The sequence below is a fragment of the Gambusia affinis genome, linkage group LG02 (genome assembly GCF_019740435.1).
Source record: "Gambusia affinis linkage group LG02, SWU_Gaff_1.0, whole genome shotgun sequence".
In the NCBI taxonomy this organism is placed as follows: domain Eukaryota; kingdom Metazoa; phylum Chordata; class Actinopteri; order Cyprinodontiformes; family Poeciliidae; genus Gambusia; species Gambusia affinis.
This window is the reverse complement of record NC_057869.1, coordinates 20,442,424-20,462,393: the sequence shown is the minus strand read 5'-3', so window position 1 is coordinate 20,462,393 and position 19,970 is coordinate 20,442,424. Positions and strand designations below refer to the sequence as shown.

Sequence of the window (19,970 nt, the reverse complement as noted above, 5' to 3'; positions counted from 1 at the left end):
GAAAAGCAAAAGTCAAGCAGCAGAGTGTTTATTTTTCATACCAATGCATGGCTTACAGCTTGCACATAATTCTTTTATTTTTCATCATTCTTATTCTGCTTCCCCAGTGTACCACATTAGTTTCCAACATGATTTAAAGATTGTTTTCTTCTACAAAGATGTTAAGCAAATAAATCCAAATGTGGTTTTGATGTTTTTAAATTAATCTATACCCCTTGCAATTCATACAAAATACTTCTTTTTGTCACTGTTAGTTTCATAAATCCTTTAGTTTAGTTTAACACTTTTTCATGCTCATCATGTAGGAGGTTAATGCTTAGTATTCTAGTCTATGCATTTACAAAGTGCTTATTCATTTTTTAATTCCACCATAATCTTTTCTGTTTGCTGAAACAAAAGCGGTAACAATGTGTCAATCATTAGATATGTAAATAATTATTTGAATATGTTAAATATTAATGAAATCCCTCTTAAAGATGTGAATAAAAATATTAAATTGAATGGTTGTTATGAAGGCGTATTAATCCAAAGATGATAATTTTACTGTTTTGCACATGTTTTCATTATTTCTCTGACCGTAAAGAGGGACAAGCTTTGGTCAGTAGCTATGTTGTCCTCGCACATTCAATACTTTTAAAGGTCAACACAAATTTACCTCCGTTTAAAGGGTTGTTCTCCTCTTCTTCCCATTTTGTTAATTCCTATTACATTTTGTCAGATTAGTTTTACACCCCGAGGATAATGAATTGTTAAGGATAGCAAATTAAAAGTTCCCAAACAATTGCCTGGAAAACTGAGGTAGACGTTTTTCAGTTTTCTCTATTTTTACAGGGATTTCTGGGGGTGATGAGGACGACTGCAGGGATTTTGGAAAAAATAAAACTAGAAATAATGGATGGCCGATGACTTAGAATTGAAATTTTCATTGTTAGATGCTGCAAAAAAAAATAAAAATAATAAAAAAATAAAAAAAGCAAAGAAAAAAAGAAGAATTTCTTTTAAAGCGTATTTATCTTTATCAGGCCTGTTAATAAGAATGTAGGTTACTTTTATTTCATCTTCAGCAGTTCACATTTATATTGCTTTCCAGTAGAGGTACTCTGTACTCATTAAAATTATTTTTTCCCGTAATCATGAAAACCTCATAAAACCTAATTTTATGCATCATTAGACTCAGAACTGTAAATAATTTCCACAGCAATCCATCTGAAGCTGTATAAAACTTATGTAAGATAAATATTTGAATAATTCACCACTGGGGGGCGCACAGGGAGCTGATTGGCTTCTTCTTCCTCTCTCTGTGTGACTCCCTTCCTCTCAGGCTACAAGTAAAGTTGAACCCTTCGGACCTTTCATAGAGTCAGCTGACTGAAACCTCCTCTGATCATCCTGCAGCTCTGTGGATTGGAAACACAGGAACCCGTCGCGTTACTCCGTGCAGGATGAGGACGCTATTTTGAAGCAAATTAGTGTTAGTTGACTGGACAAGAGGAACCACCTGGATTGTGTTTTTTATTTATTTATTTATTTTAGATTGAAGTCATCCTGACTGAAGCAACATGCAGCAGCCCGAAACACAGCAGAACAGTCAGCAAACAACCACAGAAACTCTGGATTCTGCAGGTAAACTTAACTTTCAAAATCAGCATCCTTCACACTGTTAAGCACGTTTCTTCATTTTCCCCGTGAAACTGATCCTCAGCCTTCTTCAGGTTAATATTGCTGTTGCGTTAACAAATGTACCTTTAGGTTTGGGGAAGACTAAAACGGTAAATTATTCAAGTGAAAAAAGGGAGCAGAATAAACTAAATACTTGGGGAGGAACCTCTTGATTATTTCCTGGTGTAAAGAAGGACCAATCACTTTTATAAGTTTGTTTAATGAAAGGCTCAATAATTCCTATGAAGGTTGCAAAAAATTGTTACACCAAGTTGTCAGCAAGTAAAAGATTTTAAAAAGTAACGAGAGTCAAATCTCTATGCTTTTGCACGGTGAATCAAATGCAGCAATCAGTGATTCACATGCATAACAGTTTGTACAATTGAAAACTAATATACAACAACAACACTAGGTGCTTTAGTTGTATAAAATATCCAATTCTGTTTACCAATAGTTAAAATGCATGTCACATATCTATATTCCATGATTTGTGTAGAAATATTTTCACTATATTTAGTCACATTTATGTCAGAATCTGGACATCCGTCTTTATCTGTTTTATTCTGCTTTCTTCTTCCCGTCTTTCAGGTCTCTATGTCCGCAGAAGGAAGGCGGCTCTGTGGGTCACCGTGTCTCTGCTGGCGTTGGCTTTGGTGGTCCTCACCATCGGTCTCATCTCGGCCACTCGCACTGACAACGTGTCCGTGTCTGGATATTACCCTGGCATCACTGTGAGTGAAACACTTTTTATATATATATATTTATATATTAAGAAGATTATAAGGTGACCCGGTGGGTTTTAAATTACATACACAAACATTTCTTTTGTTTCTTCAGCTCAGTTTTGGAGCGTTTCTGGGAATTGTTGGAATCCACCTGGTGGAAAACCGCAGACCCATGGTGAGTTTGTTCATCCGAGTGTCATTTTCAATAAATATGAATGTATTTTATCATTCTAAGGCTTAAGTTATTTAGAGCTTCATCTCAAAGAAATTGTATCCCTTACCGTAAAAATGTAAAAAGAAGAAAATCAAGAGATAAACGATTGTTTTCGTTTTTATGGTCAGGTATGTCTTTGAATTATTGTTCAGTCCCATGTCTCAGAAAGCACAAAAGATCTGTCTTTTTCAGTGCTTCTTTTTAAATATTTTGTCTATTTCATGGTAGAAATAAGGTTTACATACCCTTACACCCCATTTTTGTATTTGTCCCCTGAAACCTGGCAACTGCTTATGCTAATTCATGAACTATTCACATGAATAGTTTCAAGCATTTGAGATAATTTGCATGAAGAGTGGACGATGAATTTTGGCCTACTCTTCTTCACAGAATTAGTCATATTAGGGGATTAACAGGATGTTTAAGGTAATGGAGCCGCATATTAATTGTATTTAAATATGAACTTTGAGTAGGCCGCTCCAAACCCTTTTCTTTTTTGAGTGTCTCCGAGATGGACATGTTGTGTGTTTTGTCAGGGTATTATACATTGTTTTTAGAGATGCTCAAGGTAAAGGTAGTTTATTTATCTAGCTTATTTACTTTGGATCAACATTATTTTCTTTTTCTTCTTGTGCTCTTTCCTTTGGTTTGTTTATTTTGTTTGTATTTCCTTTTAATTCGTGTAAAGCACTTTGTATTGCCTTGTTGCTGAAAATGTGCTATATAAATAAAATTACCTTTACCTTTACCATAGAGCCAGGCTGGTTTTGATGGACTTTTCCGCCTCATTATTTGAAAACTGCATTTGGTATTTACTCAGGTTATCTTTTCTGACATTACAATTAGTTTGATGACTCGAGAGATAATTGAAATAGCCCTGTGAGGGACTGGTAACCTGTCCAGAGTATCCCGCCACTGACCCAATGGTCACTGGAAAGAGACACCAGACTGTCACTGTAGATATTCTTCATCTCAGTCACACATCCGGTGTTTCATGGTCTATTTCAACTCAGATTTAGTTACTCAAGAACCCCATAAAGAGGCTACAATGGGATATATTGCACAAATAAAATAGGATACAGCAATGTTTCATGATTTCAAGTATCAAACAAAATCCTAATTGGTGATACTGAAAACTTTACTTGTTCGATGTGATGTTGCACGACTCCCCTTTCCTTGTTTTGCATCAAGGCGAGTTATGGCTTTCTGTGCTTCACTAGAATTGTCATCTATAAACGAGGCCATGTTCCAGGAAAACAAAACATATATAACATAAATTACAGGATTACATTACAGACTGTGCAAATCTGCTAAACTGTTTTGCGGGAAATTGTTGTGTTGTGAGCAAGAGACAAATCAAATTACTCAATGGCAGCGTAATGAGTTCATGTTCCTTCATGCTCAGGTCAGAGTACATGGCTGGATTTGTGCTTGGGGAAAATTTGTCTCCAGACTTCAATGACAAGAGGGAGAATTGCATTAGTATCGGCCAGCTGCTAGCAGAGATCCTTTATTTTGGACAGGAACACAGACGACACCAGATTGTCTCCTTGCCAAAAAAAAAGAAAGTAATAAAAAAAATATATGCTATCCTGGACTACCTTAAAGCAACATCAGAAAAATGACATCTACATCGTCCACATATAAAAGTTCTAGAGTTGGGAAGAACATGCTGCTTAACTGGGCCAGAATCGGCCTGAAGCCAGTTCAAACCAGTTTGTGATAAAAGTCTAGTGACGGTCAAATACATTGCAGCTACAAAACCAAAGGTGCAGAAGGTGTTACGTGACATTTAATTGTCAGTATCGAGTTAACAGCACTTGAAACTCAGCATGATACCCAGCACGTCTGAACAGGACTCCAGTGACTTACAAACCTTTTTACTTGATAATTAATTTTGTCCTAATTATTCTAATCCACACACTAAATAGAGCTAATCATGCCTAGTTTTCTAATTTTTGCTTTAATATCTCTATTGCATCTTTGTCTCTCTTCCTGTTTTTCCCTTTAAGAAAAAGATTCCATTGTCTAATCTGTCTAATCTCCGTGAACAAAAAAATAGTGATAATGTGTGGAGAGGAGATTTGGTTCTTTGCACAAATGCATATCATAAATCAGTTCCATAAACCCCAAACGTATAATAAATTGCTATGTTTTTAAATTGGTCAATGAACTCCAAATACCTAACAGCAGTCATAATTATAAACAATAAATACAGATGTACATTTTTAAAATCACTTTCCTGATTTATTTCTGCATTATGAGGTATGACACAAAAATACAAAACAAAAACAATCAATCTCATAACTGCATTACTCATTGTAACATCCAATTTCCGAATGAAGGTTATTTTTCCTAAAAATATTCTGGAAATAACAGTGTCATTGGTTAATAAGATAATTTAAATCTACAGTTTGATGTAAATGCTGCAGAAAATCGTTGCTTGAGGTTTGCATTCAGTCAAAAAAGGTGAACTACGCCATGTTCCAAATTAATATGCAAATTGGATTTAAGTATCATAAAGATTACATTTTTTGTTGTGTTATTAAATTTATAGATGATATTGTGTGTCAGGGCTCTTTGAATCACTATATTTAATTTCAGAGAGCTGGTTGATTAGTTTGTCTGGTGAGCTCAATTAAAGGAAATCTACTTAAGAAGGATGTTCCACATTATTAAGCAGGCCACAGGTTTCAAGCAATATGAGAAAGAGAAATAATCTCTCTGCTGATGAAAATCATCAGATGTTGTAGTGTTTTATGACAAGGCATGAAAACATTATAATATATTTAATAAAAACTGAAGTGTTATGCTATGAAGAGATTTGTGGCTGATTGAGAACAAAGATGGGTTTGTACAGATAAAGGCTTAATGAGGAAGGTTTCTGTTAGACAAATTAATCAAAGCAGCTGTTAAAATGCCCTTACAAAGCAGCAAACAGTTATTTGAAGCTGCTGGTGCCTCTGGAACCTCAAGGTGGAGGATCCTCCAGAGGCTTGTGGTACATGAAACTACTATTAGGCCCCTAACCAGAGCTCACAAGCAGAAATGGTCACAGTGGGCCCAGCCGTACATGAAGATTAATTTTCAAACAGACTTGTTCATTGACAACTTCTGAGCAACCCTGGATGGTCCAGATGGACGCAGTAGTGGATTGGTGGTGGATGGTCACCACGTCCCAACATGGCTGTGACAACAGCAAGGAGGTGGTGGAGTCATGCTTTGGGCCGAAATCATGAGGAGAGAATCATTGGTCGGCCCCTTCAGAGTCCATGAAGGTCTGAAATTGACCTCAGCAAAGTATATGGACTTTCTGACTGATCACTTGCTGTCATGGTTCAAAAAGAAGAGCCAACCTTCAGTAGTAAAATCATATTCATGCATGACAATGAATGCTGCAAGGAATACCACTGTATCATTGGCTGCTATGGGCACAAAAGGGGAGAAAATCATGGTGTGGTCACCATCCTTCTCTGACCTCTGACCTCAACCCTATTGAGAACCTTTGGAGTTTCCTCAAGCATAAGATCTGAGGGTGGAACAGCAGATCTGGAAAGATATTCTGACATCCTGCAACAAAATTCAAACAGAAACTTTCCACAAACTCACAAGTTCAATGGATGCAAAAATTGTGCTGTGATATCAAGGAAGGGATTCTATGTTAACATGTAACTCGGTCTCTTAAGATGTTTTTGATTGAAATAGATTTGGATTTTACTACATGTGACCACTTAATGCTGCACATTCAAAGAATGGCCATTTGAAGTTCTTTATAATTCATAAAATGTTTAGAAAATCTGCTGTGCATAATAATTTAGAACAGGGCATTTTGAGTGTTTTTATTTTTAAAAAAAAAAAACGCTGTTCTCATGGGAAGCTTTGTTCATTAAAATTTGATTTATACTGTAATAGTTCATGACTTGAAAATTATACTGACCATCATTTGCATTGACCATTTAAGAAAATCTGAGAAAATATCACCTGCATAATAATTTGGAGCACGGTGTAAAGCCTTTCATTTTTAATTTTAAAAGCCATCATTCTCGCCATGAGCAATTTACCATAAACAGAAAAATCTGATCCACATTTGTGATCCTAATTCTAATGATTGTTGTATTCATTAGGATACTAATGAATACCAGCTCCTGTCCAAATCGGTACATTACAACGTAGCACAGGTCACCAGTTTCATTATAGATTGTCCAGGCATGATGCAGGCGTGTCCGCTGTGCCTTTCAACACGACTGAGGCACATGTGAATTTTTCATGGAGTGTCCGGGGTGTTGCATGCCTGCTCGGATCACGCTGGCTTACTTTGTGAGACAGTGTACCATGTCTGCATCAGTCTTCATAGATGCTCCTCCCGCTGCCGTTCACACACACACACACACACACACACGCACACACACACAGCACACTCTGTGACAAAGCAGCTGCATAAAGTGTCATCACCACAGATAAAGTCAGGTCATATCTTCAGTCAGTTTTCTTGAGTTTTGACTCTGGTTTCGTGTTGTCCGCTTTGTTGTTTAAATGTGTGAACGAAGAAAACAAGCTGCGGCGTCTTGGCTGCCTCTCTGGCATCGCTCCCCCGCGTCTGTGCTTTTAAACTTTAATGGTGTGATCGCTGCCACGCTAACACTGGTCTACAGTGTCTCCTCTGAGGCACGATGTTCGCTCCCACACAGGTGTCTAATTCTTCTCTCCTCCATCTGATGCCATCGCGGTAACGCGAGAGCCGGTTGGCACGGCAGAGAAGAACAACTGTCCCCAGCACAATGTTTAGGATACCTGAGAGCCCCGGAGGTCTCGTTTCCTGAATGGGCCAATCCTTTTGGTACTCTGACCTCATAAAGCAGCAGTTGGAGGTGTTGGTATGGTCCGAAATGTAAACAAGGAGAGGAGTGATGAGTTTATCATGCGCTCCCTGCTTCCCTGGAAAAATTAATGAACTCAATAAAACAACCAATCTATTGTAATCATGGTTTTTTTATTCATACTGATGATTTACAGGTTATGCTTCAAAAGGTCCAGTTGAAAAGACATCTTTTCAACTGCAAGGCGAAATAACATTTACAAAATATAGAGAAGTAAAAAAGCAATACTACACACAATTAAATCAAAATATGAAAAAAAGAAAGTTATTTTCAATAATTGTCATGTAAAATAGTTTAAACGTCTACACATCCCTGGTGAAATCTCTGGTTTCTCTCATGTATAGAAACAGTTTCAGATATTTTTTTTCTTCCAACTTCTTAGTGACATTTGAGCAGTACAACTCATCTCTAAAACAAACTGAAATATTTTAGGGAGAAAATGAAGAGAAAAAAAAGTTTGTAGCCCCTAAACTAAGACTTTGTTGATGCCCCTTTTGATTTTAAAGCCTTCATTCTTTTTAGGTAGGACTCTGTCAGCTTGGCACATTTTGACCGGAAAGTACTGGCCTTTCCTAGTAAACACAGGAAATCTATAAGATTGCTCCACCCACCATGAAGGTCTCGTTTCCAGGTGAAAAATAAAACTGTTCCAAAGCATGATGCTGCCATCACCATGCTTCACTGTGGGAGCGGTATGCTTTGGTGACGGGTAGAGTTGTTGTTTTTTTAACCAACTATTTTTGACCAGGAGATCGATGTGATAATCTGGAAGCTCTCTGCAGATGCATGAGATGCACATGAGAAAATGTCAAGAGGAAACTAACTGAGACATCTGGACTATATGTGAGCTTATTCAGAAACAGATGCATGTGGTCGCTTATTTAACCAGAGTTTAATTTAGTTGGGTTATTTTTGAACACAGCAACATCCCAAGTCTTAAGATGGCGCTTTACTTGTTTTAATGTTTCGGATTAGAGATGAGAGTTTCTTTGTAATGGAGTTTGCATTAAAAGTGTCAATATTTACCGAACGGCACTTCATGACAACAGTTCTAAACGTTCATAAAGACTCCTTCATCGTCATGTTATGTCACGTTTATGACAGTGTTGGGTCAGTCTTATGCACTCCCCGGCCAAATAAAGTGTTACCAAAGTTTTATTTATAATATGGCTGAAGATTGAAGGCAGTAAAAAAGTAAAATTTCCCCTCTATTGGATTCTTTCTTTAACAAGAAAGCGTTGAATTGCAGGATCCACATTTTAGACATTTACATTTTTTACTGATATCAGAGAACATTTAGATTGAGACTCCACAACGCATATAAAAACCTCCTAACCCTAACCAACTCCCCGTACCTCATCGCTCCAGAGACAGATGGGTCTGTTTTTACAGGAACCAGCTCAAACAGCATTCAGTTATATGTGCAAATATATAAACTTTAATATCTTAATTTCTTTTACTTTGCTGCCATATATTTTGTGGAAAAATCTTATAGGAACATGTCGGAGCGTTTCCTGTGAAAGGAAGGTGAAAAACTACTTCTCTGTCTGGTCATCAGAGCCACGCTGATAACGGGCTTCACCGCCCCGATGCTCCGGGAGATTTCTTTATGACTAAACGCTTCATGTAGCTCGTGTTCTCTCCTAAAGCTGCAGCTCCTTTAGTTACCGCCCGTGTCTCCCACACTGCAGTCCGCCTGGTCACCTTGCAGTTCAGAGAGAAGCACCTTTAAATGGGCCGTATTTTACCCAACAGGCCACGGCACAATCACTTCTTATTGCCGACGTGGTCACAATTGGACGGTCGCCGACCAATCAGCGGAGGAAGACCTTGCAGCGGTCAGCGATTTTAGTTACGTAACCTGATAGTTATCTTTGCAGAGGCCGTAAAATTCCTTTGTGTCTTTATCCATTTGTCAGTAGTCCTCCACTCTAGAAGTTGTATCAAAATGCTTCTTTGTGTTTAGAATTTTGTAGAGGTTTCTCATCACAGACCAAAACACTGATGGTGACCTGTGAGTTTACCTATTCTACAGTCAGTGAGCTTGAGAAGGAACAAATAAATATCTTTAAAATGCAAAAAGTCCACTTGCATTTTATGCAAATCTACAGTTGACATAAGCTGGAAAATGTAGGTCCCACAATACTTTTGGAAAGAGACACGTGGAAACATGCAGCATGTTTCCCACAAGAAGCTTGTTGAAGCGGCTCATGAAGGCATCTCTGTCGTTATGAGCTATAGACTTATTGTTAATAACAAAGTGACACAAATGTTATGGAGGTTAAAAGGCTTTAAAGGATCTAATTAGATCCACTGATGGGACATTACTAAGATAAAGTAGTCTAACAACTTGTTGGCTGAAAACTGGCCTTTATTTCATCAGAGTCGATAATCTACTATATTTCAAAATACTTACAAAATATAAACAGTTATGGTGGTGGATGGATGTATAAATAAATAAGGCGTCAAAAACTTTTAGATGACTGTAAAGCGCGTTTGTGCTAAATTGTATTCCAACTCATTTGAAAACCTTGAAGGAAAAGATCTGACTTTCAGTTTCTTACCCTATCAGATAAAAAAAAACTTGGCCTATTTAGCAGTGCCATTAACAAAAGGACAACAGCAGGACCTCGTCTGAATGAGGTGGTCTCGTCAAAGTTGAATCTTAAGCCGACCGAGACGCTGTGACGATGCACGAAGCCTGGCTCTTCATTCAACGCGGCCGGATTTAGACTTTTCTGAACAGAAGATTGGGCTGAAATTTCTCTTCGACAAAGAAAACGCTGGGCGTTGTAGCACCAATTATTGTGTTTTAGGAGATATTATATTTTTATTGCTTAAATGATATGTTGAATTATTTGACAACTGATTTACAAACGTTGTTTTTGTCTGGTATTAAAATGAGGATCTAAGATGTTAAAGTGGGACAAAAAAAGCAAAACCAGAAGAAATCTGTCAGAGAAAAATGTTCACTTCACACATGAAGTTTGCAGAGATGCTTTAAAGGGAAGCAGAGCGAGATCTCAAGAGTAGATCATCCAGCTACACCAGATGTGTGTGTGTCTTTAATCTTGTGCAGAATATGATTATTCAGTTCAACTGGACCTTTGGGAGAATAATGTTAGTGAATTAAACAGTGAATATGTTTTATGTGCTGGCAGCTGTTGCCAAGGTAATCTGAAGTAATGCAGTTGTCAGGCTCTATTGTCTCAGCCGCTGGCTTCATCTCCCACTTGCAGCCCATAAAAGTGAAGTCATTTGAACCGCTAATGAAGTGGAGAGTCTGGACCAGTGGCAGATAAAGCCATCCAGAAAGAGCTCATTTTCTCAGCCTGGTTCTTTATTCACGTCGCTGATGAAAATGAATTTCAGAATCTTGTTAGAAGTATCTTTTTCAGATTTCCTCGCTCATTTTCAACCAGATCAGTGTGCTTGACAATATTTGCGCCATTTGCAAAAGCAAAATTGTTCACTTTTGATATACGCTAAAACAAAATAAAAAATAACAATCTGAATTTTGTTTGGAGCTTTCTAATTATTATGGGGGTTTTTTCTGCAAAGAGGAGGAATACGACGGTACAGTAATTAACTGCAAATATCAGTGAGAGTGAAGAGGTGGGGCATCATGAAAGGTTGAAGGAATAAAATTTCTTGTTCTAGTTGATACTTCTCAGAATTACAAAGTCTTGTTTGCTTGGAAATGTGTTCTCACTAGATAGATTTAAGCAGCTTAAGAAATTAATTAGTTTTGTTGCACAATTACAACTTATTTTTAATCTAAATGAAGTGATCAAATTGATTGAGCTGAGGAAATTTTACACGTTTTTCCATTGGTGATAAGAAAAATATTTAATATGAACGTGAAAAAGCAAAAGAAGACCTCAGCTGGGATTGTAAAGTAGGAGAAAGCTGTAAGAGGATTAAAGTGAGGTATTCTTCAGATACATAAAAAAAAAGGTGAAAAATTCAGTATGTTTTGTCACTTATTTCAGAAAATAAAACCCATATGTTATATATAGTGAGTAGAGTATTAACGCTGTTATATCTTATAATTTGATTATGTTTGCTCACAGATTATGTAAAGCCCTAGATTCTGTGTTTTGGAAAATTAGGATTTCATGAAATAAACAAAACATCAGGCTTCTGAAAAGTTCTTGAAAATACTCTGCAGATCCTTCATGGGGGTTCAGGCCAATCAAATTCAGTGACATCACTGAACCAACGTTTGGTACCTCTGGCACTGGGCACAGGTGGTTAATGAACTCAGCATCTCCATGAAGCTTTTCTGCAGAAGGAAACATGACATTCTGTAAAACGTCCCGCTAGGCGGCCGTGTTGACTTCTGGACTTCAGCAAATACAGTGAACCAACACCAGTAGACGACATGGCAACCCAAACTATCACTGACTGTGATGCAACTGGACTCTACGCGGTAACACTTTATTTGACGGGTTGTGAATAAGACACCGTCATAAACATGACATAACACCTGTCATGAACATGAGTAAGTCTTCATGAATATTTATGGCTGTTGTCAAAAAGTGTCATTCGGTAAATCAGGACACTTTTAATAAAAAGTTGACATTATTCAAAATGTCTTTGTTATGACAACTTGACATTAACCAAGAAATCATAATCTGACATAAATTTGTTCTAAAAGTATTACTGATTAAACTTTAAAAATGATGTAGCTTTATGTTACTAAAGCTACATAATTATTGTTGGTGTATTGTTATTCGCAACCCGTCAAATAAAGTGTTTCCCTTTAAGCAACATGGATTCTGTGCCTCTCCTCTCTTCATCCAGATCCCATTTGGGATCTGGATTTCAGAATGAAAAAAAAAGTACTTTCTTCACAAAAGATGACTCTGAGCAATAGTGCTGTTCTTCTTCTTTTTTTTTCTTCCTTATCCCAGGTAAGAAGGTTCCGATATTGACTCTGGTTTTGGCCAAAGTGTAGGATTCATCTGTGTGTAGTAGCTCCTCCCTCAGTCCACTCACTGTGAAGCTCCCTCATATCGTTGAGTGGATTTTGCATGACAATTCACTCAAGGATGCAGTTATCCCTGTTGCCGGCAAACCTTTTCTTAACAGACTTTTTCCTTCCTATCAACTTTCTATAAATGGCTTATAAACTTTTTGCAATATTCAAATTTCACTGCCACTGATTTTTGTTTTAGCTGCAAGCTAAAATTATAAAAAAAAAAAAAAAATAAAGGCTGGGAAAATTTCACTGAGTGTAGTGAACTTCTAAAAAAAAAAAAAAATCGGTTTCACTTTATGAAGCTGGTAATAAAAGGTGCTGAACTTTTTCACAATATTTGTCTAGCTGTTTTTATACAATATCTTTGACACCTGGAGGTTTTAGATCATTCCTAATGTAATGCCGAGATTACAGCAAAAAATATCTCAGGTGATCTTAAGCAATTTACTAAGTTACAAGGTTATAGGTCAACCTGCTAGTATGTGTAGTTACCTAAAAAAAAAAAAGAAATTGTATTATTATATTTTGTTTTAATTCTTTATAATGATGTCTGTTAGATGTTGTCTGCCTTACCATGATTAAAAATAGATGAGTAAACTTCATTAATCTCTAATGAGATTATAAGTAAATAATAGATACCGAGGATGGAGAGGTTTCTGACAGATTTAAAGTCTGACTGGAGTTTTTCACAATCTTCGTGAAAGCATTCCAATAATCTAAATGAAATCGATCTCGATGACTATCCGAGTTACAAATCAGGAAAATTACAAGTTGAGGCCGACGTTCTGAAGAAGGAAAGTTGTTCCCGTACCGAAGCTGTGGTCCTGTGGGTCCAGTGGGGCGATTTAAACGTCTGTAGCTGATGCTGATTAGTAAATTTTATTACCAGACATCTGTGACCTGCCAGCTGTGTCTGCAGGGCTGAGGGTGTGAAATCACAAAATGGCCGTGCCGCGCAGTGTAAAAGACTCGGGTGGATATGTGAGTTAGATCACCTTGTCTTAAAAAAAAACAAAGATGAAGGTAGAGGTTATTGATCAGTGATCGGGAACAGACAACACTGTGGTTTTGTGTGTGCGTGGCAGAATAGAGGGAATTAGATTGACCTCGGGGTCACCAAAAGGCCATCCTCCTGCGCCGCACGCCGTGGGCCGGCTTGTAAATCAGCCACAGCATGTTGGCAGACGAAGGAGCCATACATTTCCTTTATCATCCTGCAGCCCAGACGCTGCAGACAACCAATCAGGATGAATACCACCGGGGATGTGAAGATTACCTGCTTGCGTGTGTGTGTGTGTGTGTGCGTGTGTGTGATGGTGTTATGGGAAAATGCCAACTTTGGCTTTAAGCATTGCGCAATCATTGATCTGAAATTAGACACATAATCAGGTAAATGAAACCTTGATATTGATGATTCAAACACAGCCAGTTTAAGGTTACAGATTACTCTAAAATTACTTTTAAAGGAATTAAGACATACATTTCTGTTTGTTTATGTCAATAAATTTACTTATTAGGTTGCCAAACCTTAAGCTCTGGCTATCAGAGGGAAAAAAAACCCACAATTAATATTACATGTTTATGGTGTGATATTCTACAAATTTCTATTACTATTTTATTGTTATTTCTGTCTCCGTCTTTCCTTAAGCTTGTGGCTGCAATCATCTTCATCAGCATCGGAGTCATTACGTCTTTCTTGTGTGCCATTGTGGATGGGATTATTGCTTCAGAGTTCATTGTAAGTATTGCACAGATTTCTCCTGAAAATACATAAATTCAAGTGACTTTATGTATTTTTTTGTCTGAAAAAAACCAAGTGTTAACACAGCAAATCTCATTCCACATAAATCAGGCAGGGTTTTCTACTGAATTCCAGGTCGAGACTCACAGACACACTGATCAGGTCGTATCGAATGTCCTGATCTCACTTCGACCTGTAGAGAGGGTTTCTTAAGCTTTTAACCTGATTAAAACGTCACAAAAATAAATAAAATCCCCCAAATTACTTCTGTTACCTACAAGGAATCAAGGAGGGAAAATGTGTTAATGCACAAACTAAATGAGTAGATGTACATTTTACCCCAGAATACCTCTAGACAAGCAAACAAAGGGCTAATAAGATCGTCACAGCCTCCCTTCTGGGCGACAGAGGCTGCTGCTCTTAATGACATCCTGAAAGCTGCACTGAGCTCCTAATATTGATCACCAATATTATCTGGTCTCCACAGATATATGTATTTGGTCCTCATGCAGTAAAAGTCATATCTATTGCACATTCAGGCCTTGGAAAGTAAAATGACTTTTATTACCTTTGGTGCTGCATAAAGTGCAGTGAAGACTAATGGGCTGGCTTTTGCAGAACCAGTGCAGTGGGCAGAAATGAGCAGATGCATGTTGTAAACCTCTGCAGCCTCAGTTGGCACACAGATGCAGAATAACAGCAAAAACACATCGCTTTTCACATGTAATGTAAATCTGGGAAATGCTCAGATTTTGCATGATGTGTCTTACACTTTTAATTGTATAAATCTTTTGTCTCTTTCAGGACATACGGCCTTTGGAGGAGAACATGTGTGACTATTACAGCAGTGGATCAGGTTACGCCTACGATAACTACTTTACTGAGGTTTACTTTCTTAAATTTATCCATGCAATACACACACACACACACACACACACGCACACACACACACACACACACACACACAGTGACTTTTGTTAGAAAACAGTAAAAGCACCAATCCCATTCTGTGCCTCATTGAATGTTTTATAAAGTATGCGCTGACATCTAGTGGCATAAACGCGTTACTACATATATAAAATCCAGTTATTGAGCTCGGTTTCAGTGATTCTGCTACTCCTAAAAAAGTGTAGTCGGTTCCAGTGTTGCCAGCTCTGTTAACTTTCTAGATTCAACCCTGGTTTTGTAAAAGGATTTACACACATTACGCTTACATCTGTTTGCCTAAACAACTTATCTAAATCCACACAATTTTTAGCCTGGTGAACTTACTAACTGTCTCAGCAGGTGGCGTGCCGCTCATTCAACAAAGCCTGCTCGCTTAGAGTTAGGAGCAACACCTGCTACTGCTGCTACCTTTACTGCGAGAGGTGAGACAATCAGACAGTAAACAAGCACTTGACAGCTGGGTTTACCTTGTGAAACTCGTATTGCATGTGGGCTTAAATTTGACTTGCAACAGTGACAGCGTAGCGGATGCAGCTGAACTTGGGGAGAGGCATGATCGCTTGAGAAAATGAAAGTTATCTTTCTGTTGGCTCTGTTGTGTGCTGCTAATTTGCTCAGTAAATGGGCAGCAGGAGTAAGTGCTTTAGGTTAATACTGGCTTGCTGGTTGAGCTGAAGAAAAACCAAATAAAAATTCTTCTTGAGTGACTACATAAGTACAATCAAATAACCAATGAGGCCTAACCTTACTGCTCAATAGTGGTCAGTGATTGTGAAATATATTTATATTGTACGTTTTGAAAATCGGGTCACCTTTGATATACACCTCTGTTGTTTTACAGGCCCAATGGCAATAAAACATAAAACTAATTTCAAATCTGACAGTTGTGTTTTAAAATGAGAAACATCATAATAATAACCACATATTATGAACCACATTCTTACAATGTGTTGTGTGCTATTTCAGCAAGATTTTTTATAAATTTTTTTTTAAATATATATACAATATATTGCAAACTAGTTTCAAATCTGACTGGTGAATTCAGATTCTGTAAAAGTCAACCTGTCAGTGTTAATGGTTGCAGATGTGCCAGGCGCTTGCAGCTCATAACAGCAAGATTGAAAACACTAAAAGTCCTTCATGACTCACAGCTGCCCTCTTCCTGCTCCAGCTCAGAGTACCAAACCCATTACTACGAGTTCACGGGGGTCAGCAGCTGCTTCGATGCCATCCACCTGTACCGACTGCTGTGGGCCTCTGTGGTGCTGAACGTGATCGCCTTGTTCCTGGGCATCATCAACGCCGCCGTCCTCGGAGCATACAAGGATATGGTGAGCAGCAGGGCCAGAAGAATTACAACAACAGAAAGAAAAAAAAAAAAAAAAAAAAAGTTATATGAAGGGGGAAAAGGCCACAGAAATAGTAAAAAGGAAAAAAAAATGTAAAGGTGATCTTATTTCAGATTAAAATAAACGTGTGTAATATCCCATGTGGCTGGCACAGATGTGGGAGTTTTATGTAACACTGATTTAACAGCCTGCAGGTTTTGAAGAAAACGAACTCCAGACATCTGCTTCACTAGGACCATTGCATGGCTAATATATTATTTTAATAAGCTGGCCACGTGTCTCAGAAATCTCAGCTGAGTGAAATAATGCCTAACTTAGAGATGCTCCACGCTCCTTTTCTGTCTAGCTCTTGTTGCTGAGCCCATACTGTACGTTGTGTTCAAGAAAAATAAATAAGGTGGACAAGTGGAGGAGAAAAGTATGAGTGTCAGGCTTAAAACAGAGAAGCAGCTAAAGGTCATGTCTTCAACATTAGCCAATGTCCACAGAAAGGTTTTAAGGAAGAGTAGAAAAGTTTGGATTAAAACTACTTTAATAGTTTGCACAAAAATTTGCCCAGAGATATCATGGCCACAGCACTCATTTCATGTTTTAAAACTTTTTCTGTTGGTCTTATGCAATATTGAAGTTTTCCAAGAAACTGAATTTGGGATTTTTATAATCTGAAAGCCAAAATCATCAGAGTTCCAACACAAATAAATCCTTACATTTCTTTCTACGTCAAGTATTATACTAAACATTTAAGTTTCACTGGTTGAATTGATTTAGTGAAATGCTTTTCCAGGAAAGTTCTAGCACCTGCAATTATTACGTTGCAGGTGCTTATACGTTGACACAAAACTGGTTGCCTGAATCTTTAAATTCATTGATCAAATTTAAGTGGAAAACACACGTCTTTTCCCATGATACCTATGAAAAAAAGTTCCCTAAAATGTCTGAAAGCTTGAAGAACTTTAAAATATTAATGATGAAAACATGTGTTTTGATTTTAATTTAATGATATCTTAATGATATCTCACTTCTTCCTTGATTGAAATTGTTATTCTTCTTATTTCACTCCTGCAGCAGAAGCCCACTGCTCAGATTGCTCCGAGCCCTGCGCCTCCGCCCCATATCCTCTACAACCCGACCCAGCACATGCTCTCCTACTCGGGCTTCTGCCCCCCAGGCCAGGCTCTGCCCGCCTACCCAAACTACCCCATACCCATGCAGGTACCAAAGCATAGCTATTAATCAGATGTTGTGTGTTGTCCTGGTGTTCCTCTGCCACGTGAAAACCCACATGCATTACACAAAGTATTGGCTGGTGCTTTTGTTTTTTTTTGCTGAATCTTGGTTGACATTTCTTTGGCCACACTACAGAGATCAAAGAAACGCAAAGCAGATTTCACCTAAAAATACCAAAGATTACTGTGGAGATTTTACTCTGTCTCTCCTCCCCTTCAGCACACCAGCAGCTTCCAAGCACCTGCCACCCCCCAGATGATCTCTGACGGAGGCTCTGGCGCCAACCCCTCTGAGGAGAGCCAGAGCCAGCAGCCTGCCCAGATGCCCACACAGCCGCCGCCTCAGGGAGCCACCCAGGACCCCGGAGGCTACATGCTGACCCCCAACGCTCCCGTCCTGTACGGATCCACCTACAACCCTTTCGAGAAGCCCCCGCCGTATGCCTGCTGAGCCCCGACACACACAAACACACGCCCACACACACGCACAGAAGAAAGGAGGTGGAGGAGAATGTCTTCACCTGGTTCAGCACAAGACTTTTTGAAGGTTGTCTTTGTAGAGAGAAAACTCACTACATTTCAGTTCTGTGTCTTGTGGGTTTTAACTGATCGCAGACACCGACTGATAGATGTATATCTTTATGCTTCCTGTGGTTAACTGAGAAAATCAGCTCCGTTATCTTTTTTTCAGCATAAGATTATAATTTGTCACTCATGAAGAGTCTAAAACCGATCAAAAGTACGACCCCCAAAGAGCAACTTACCACCTCAGTATAATAGAAGAATACACGCTTACTCCTGCAGCTGGTTTATAGTAGATCAGACGCAAGCAAGTAAAGGGAGTAAGCAAACTCCTCCGAGGCTCAAGCTGACACTAAAATATGGGATTTTATTTATGAAGGATCGCCACAATTCACTTCACCACATGTTTGGAGCCCAACATTCCTGCCATGATCTCATCCTCTAACAGTTTAAGGTTAGTCAAGGTATGAGACTTTAAAACAAAACAAAAGAGAACAGGAAATATCTGAAGTACCATTTCTGCTCATCAGGATTTAAGAAAATTAAGCCCTTTTTTCCCCCTCACTGTTTATTTTAGATTGAAGACTGTGGGTTTGCAGATCAGATCTGCTAGCCAGCATTTAACAATCTAAAAATATTGCCTGCATTGACAAAATTTAAAAGTAAGCAAAATTTCCAAAGTACTCAGTGATTTACGTCTCACTTTGACTCAGTTGCTGATGGACGCTTTGAATGTACAGTGTGATATTAGGACAATGGACTGATCTAATGTCTCGTTTAGATAATAGATGTGGTGATAATCTTTATTTAAATTAAAAAGGGCTTTCTTGAAATGTGAAATGGAGATTAGATGATATTCATGCTGCTCTTATTTAATCTTTGTGTTATTTAATGTGCACTAAAGAGTCAATATACTGTATGCATTATTGATGTGTGTAAACTGTTGGGATTCAGTATCTGCTGCTATGAAATTCATACTGTTTTGATCTTTGACCCATATATTTGTGCTATAAGGGCTTTGAAAGAACATCAAACAATAGATTTTGGAAAATACGTCCAATTTCTTCTTGAGAGGAATAATGTAACATTCATATTTGAGTGGTGCATACAGTGACTACCAAAATATGAGTGGAAAAAAAAGAAGCATGTCCCTAATTTGTTGAAAACAAGTGGAAAAGAGATGCTATGACGATCAGAAAAATCAACCTTACGTAAACACAAACCCTGTCATTTAATGATCTGCCTTCATGTGAGAAAAATGTGTATTTCGCAGAAATGTCTTTTTTTCCTTGGAAAATTCAACTGAACTAACTCAGACTACTAGGTGACTTCACTGTATAACTCCAGTTGCTGTACGTTTAAAAAAAGAGGAGAATTTAAATATCTTGTTTAAGTAAAAAACAATAAAATGTGGTTCTGCAACTCCCTCTGCCACGGCTGTTCTGTCGGATCCGAAGTTTCAAGCAGCCGATTTCAACATGTTTTCCTAAAACCCCCGACTGTATAAATGTCCTCTTCTTGTGCTGATGTTGGGGCCTTGGATTTTAAAGGTCTGTTACATAAGCACACTCTCAACAAACATGTTTCTCAACTTCATTTTAAATGTATAGTGTTTACTCTCTAGGGAACGATGGGAACTTAAGGTCCTAAACTCAAAGTTTACTCAAGAGCCACTGGTTTTTATTCTTTTTAATCAACCCCGACCATTAGACTGCATACCTCCAA

At 38.1% G+C, this 19,970-nt stretch overlaps 1 protein-coding gene across 2 annotated transcripts; it reads left to right on the top strand.

The window, feature by feature from the left end:
* The first annotated feature begins 1,259 nt into the window (after positions 1-1,259).
* LOC122846925 (transmembrane protein 255B) lies at positions 1,260-19,667 on the top strand. Of its 2 annotated transcripts, none has more exons than XM_044144197.1 (9): positions 1,260-1,623; positions 2,248-2,390; positions 2,497-2,559; positions 14,108-14,197; positions 15,005-15,085; positions 15,488-15,570; positions 16,320-16,479; positions 17,563-17,709; positions 17,944-19,667. In XM_044144197.1, the coding sequence occupies exons 1-9, from the start codon at positions 1,560-1,562 to the stop codon at positions 18,172-18,174; spliced, it is 1,062 nt and encodes a 353-aa protein (XP_044000132.1). In that variant the 5' UTR covers positions 1,260-1,559; the 3' UTR covers positions 18,175-19,667. The 2 variants fall into 2 exon arrangements, with proteins under 2 accessions (XP_044000132.1, XP_044000126.1); XM_044144191.1 differs by having other exon boundaries at positions 1,261-1,623; positions 15,485-15,570.
* Positions 19,668-19,970: the final 303 nt, after the last annotated feature.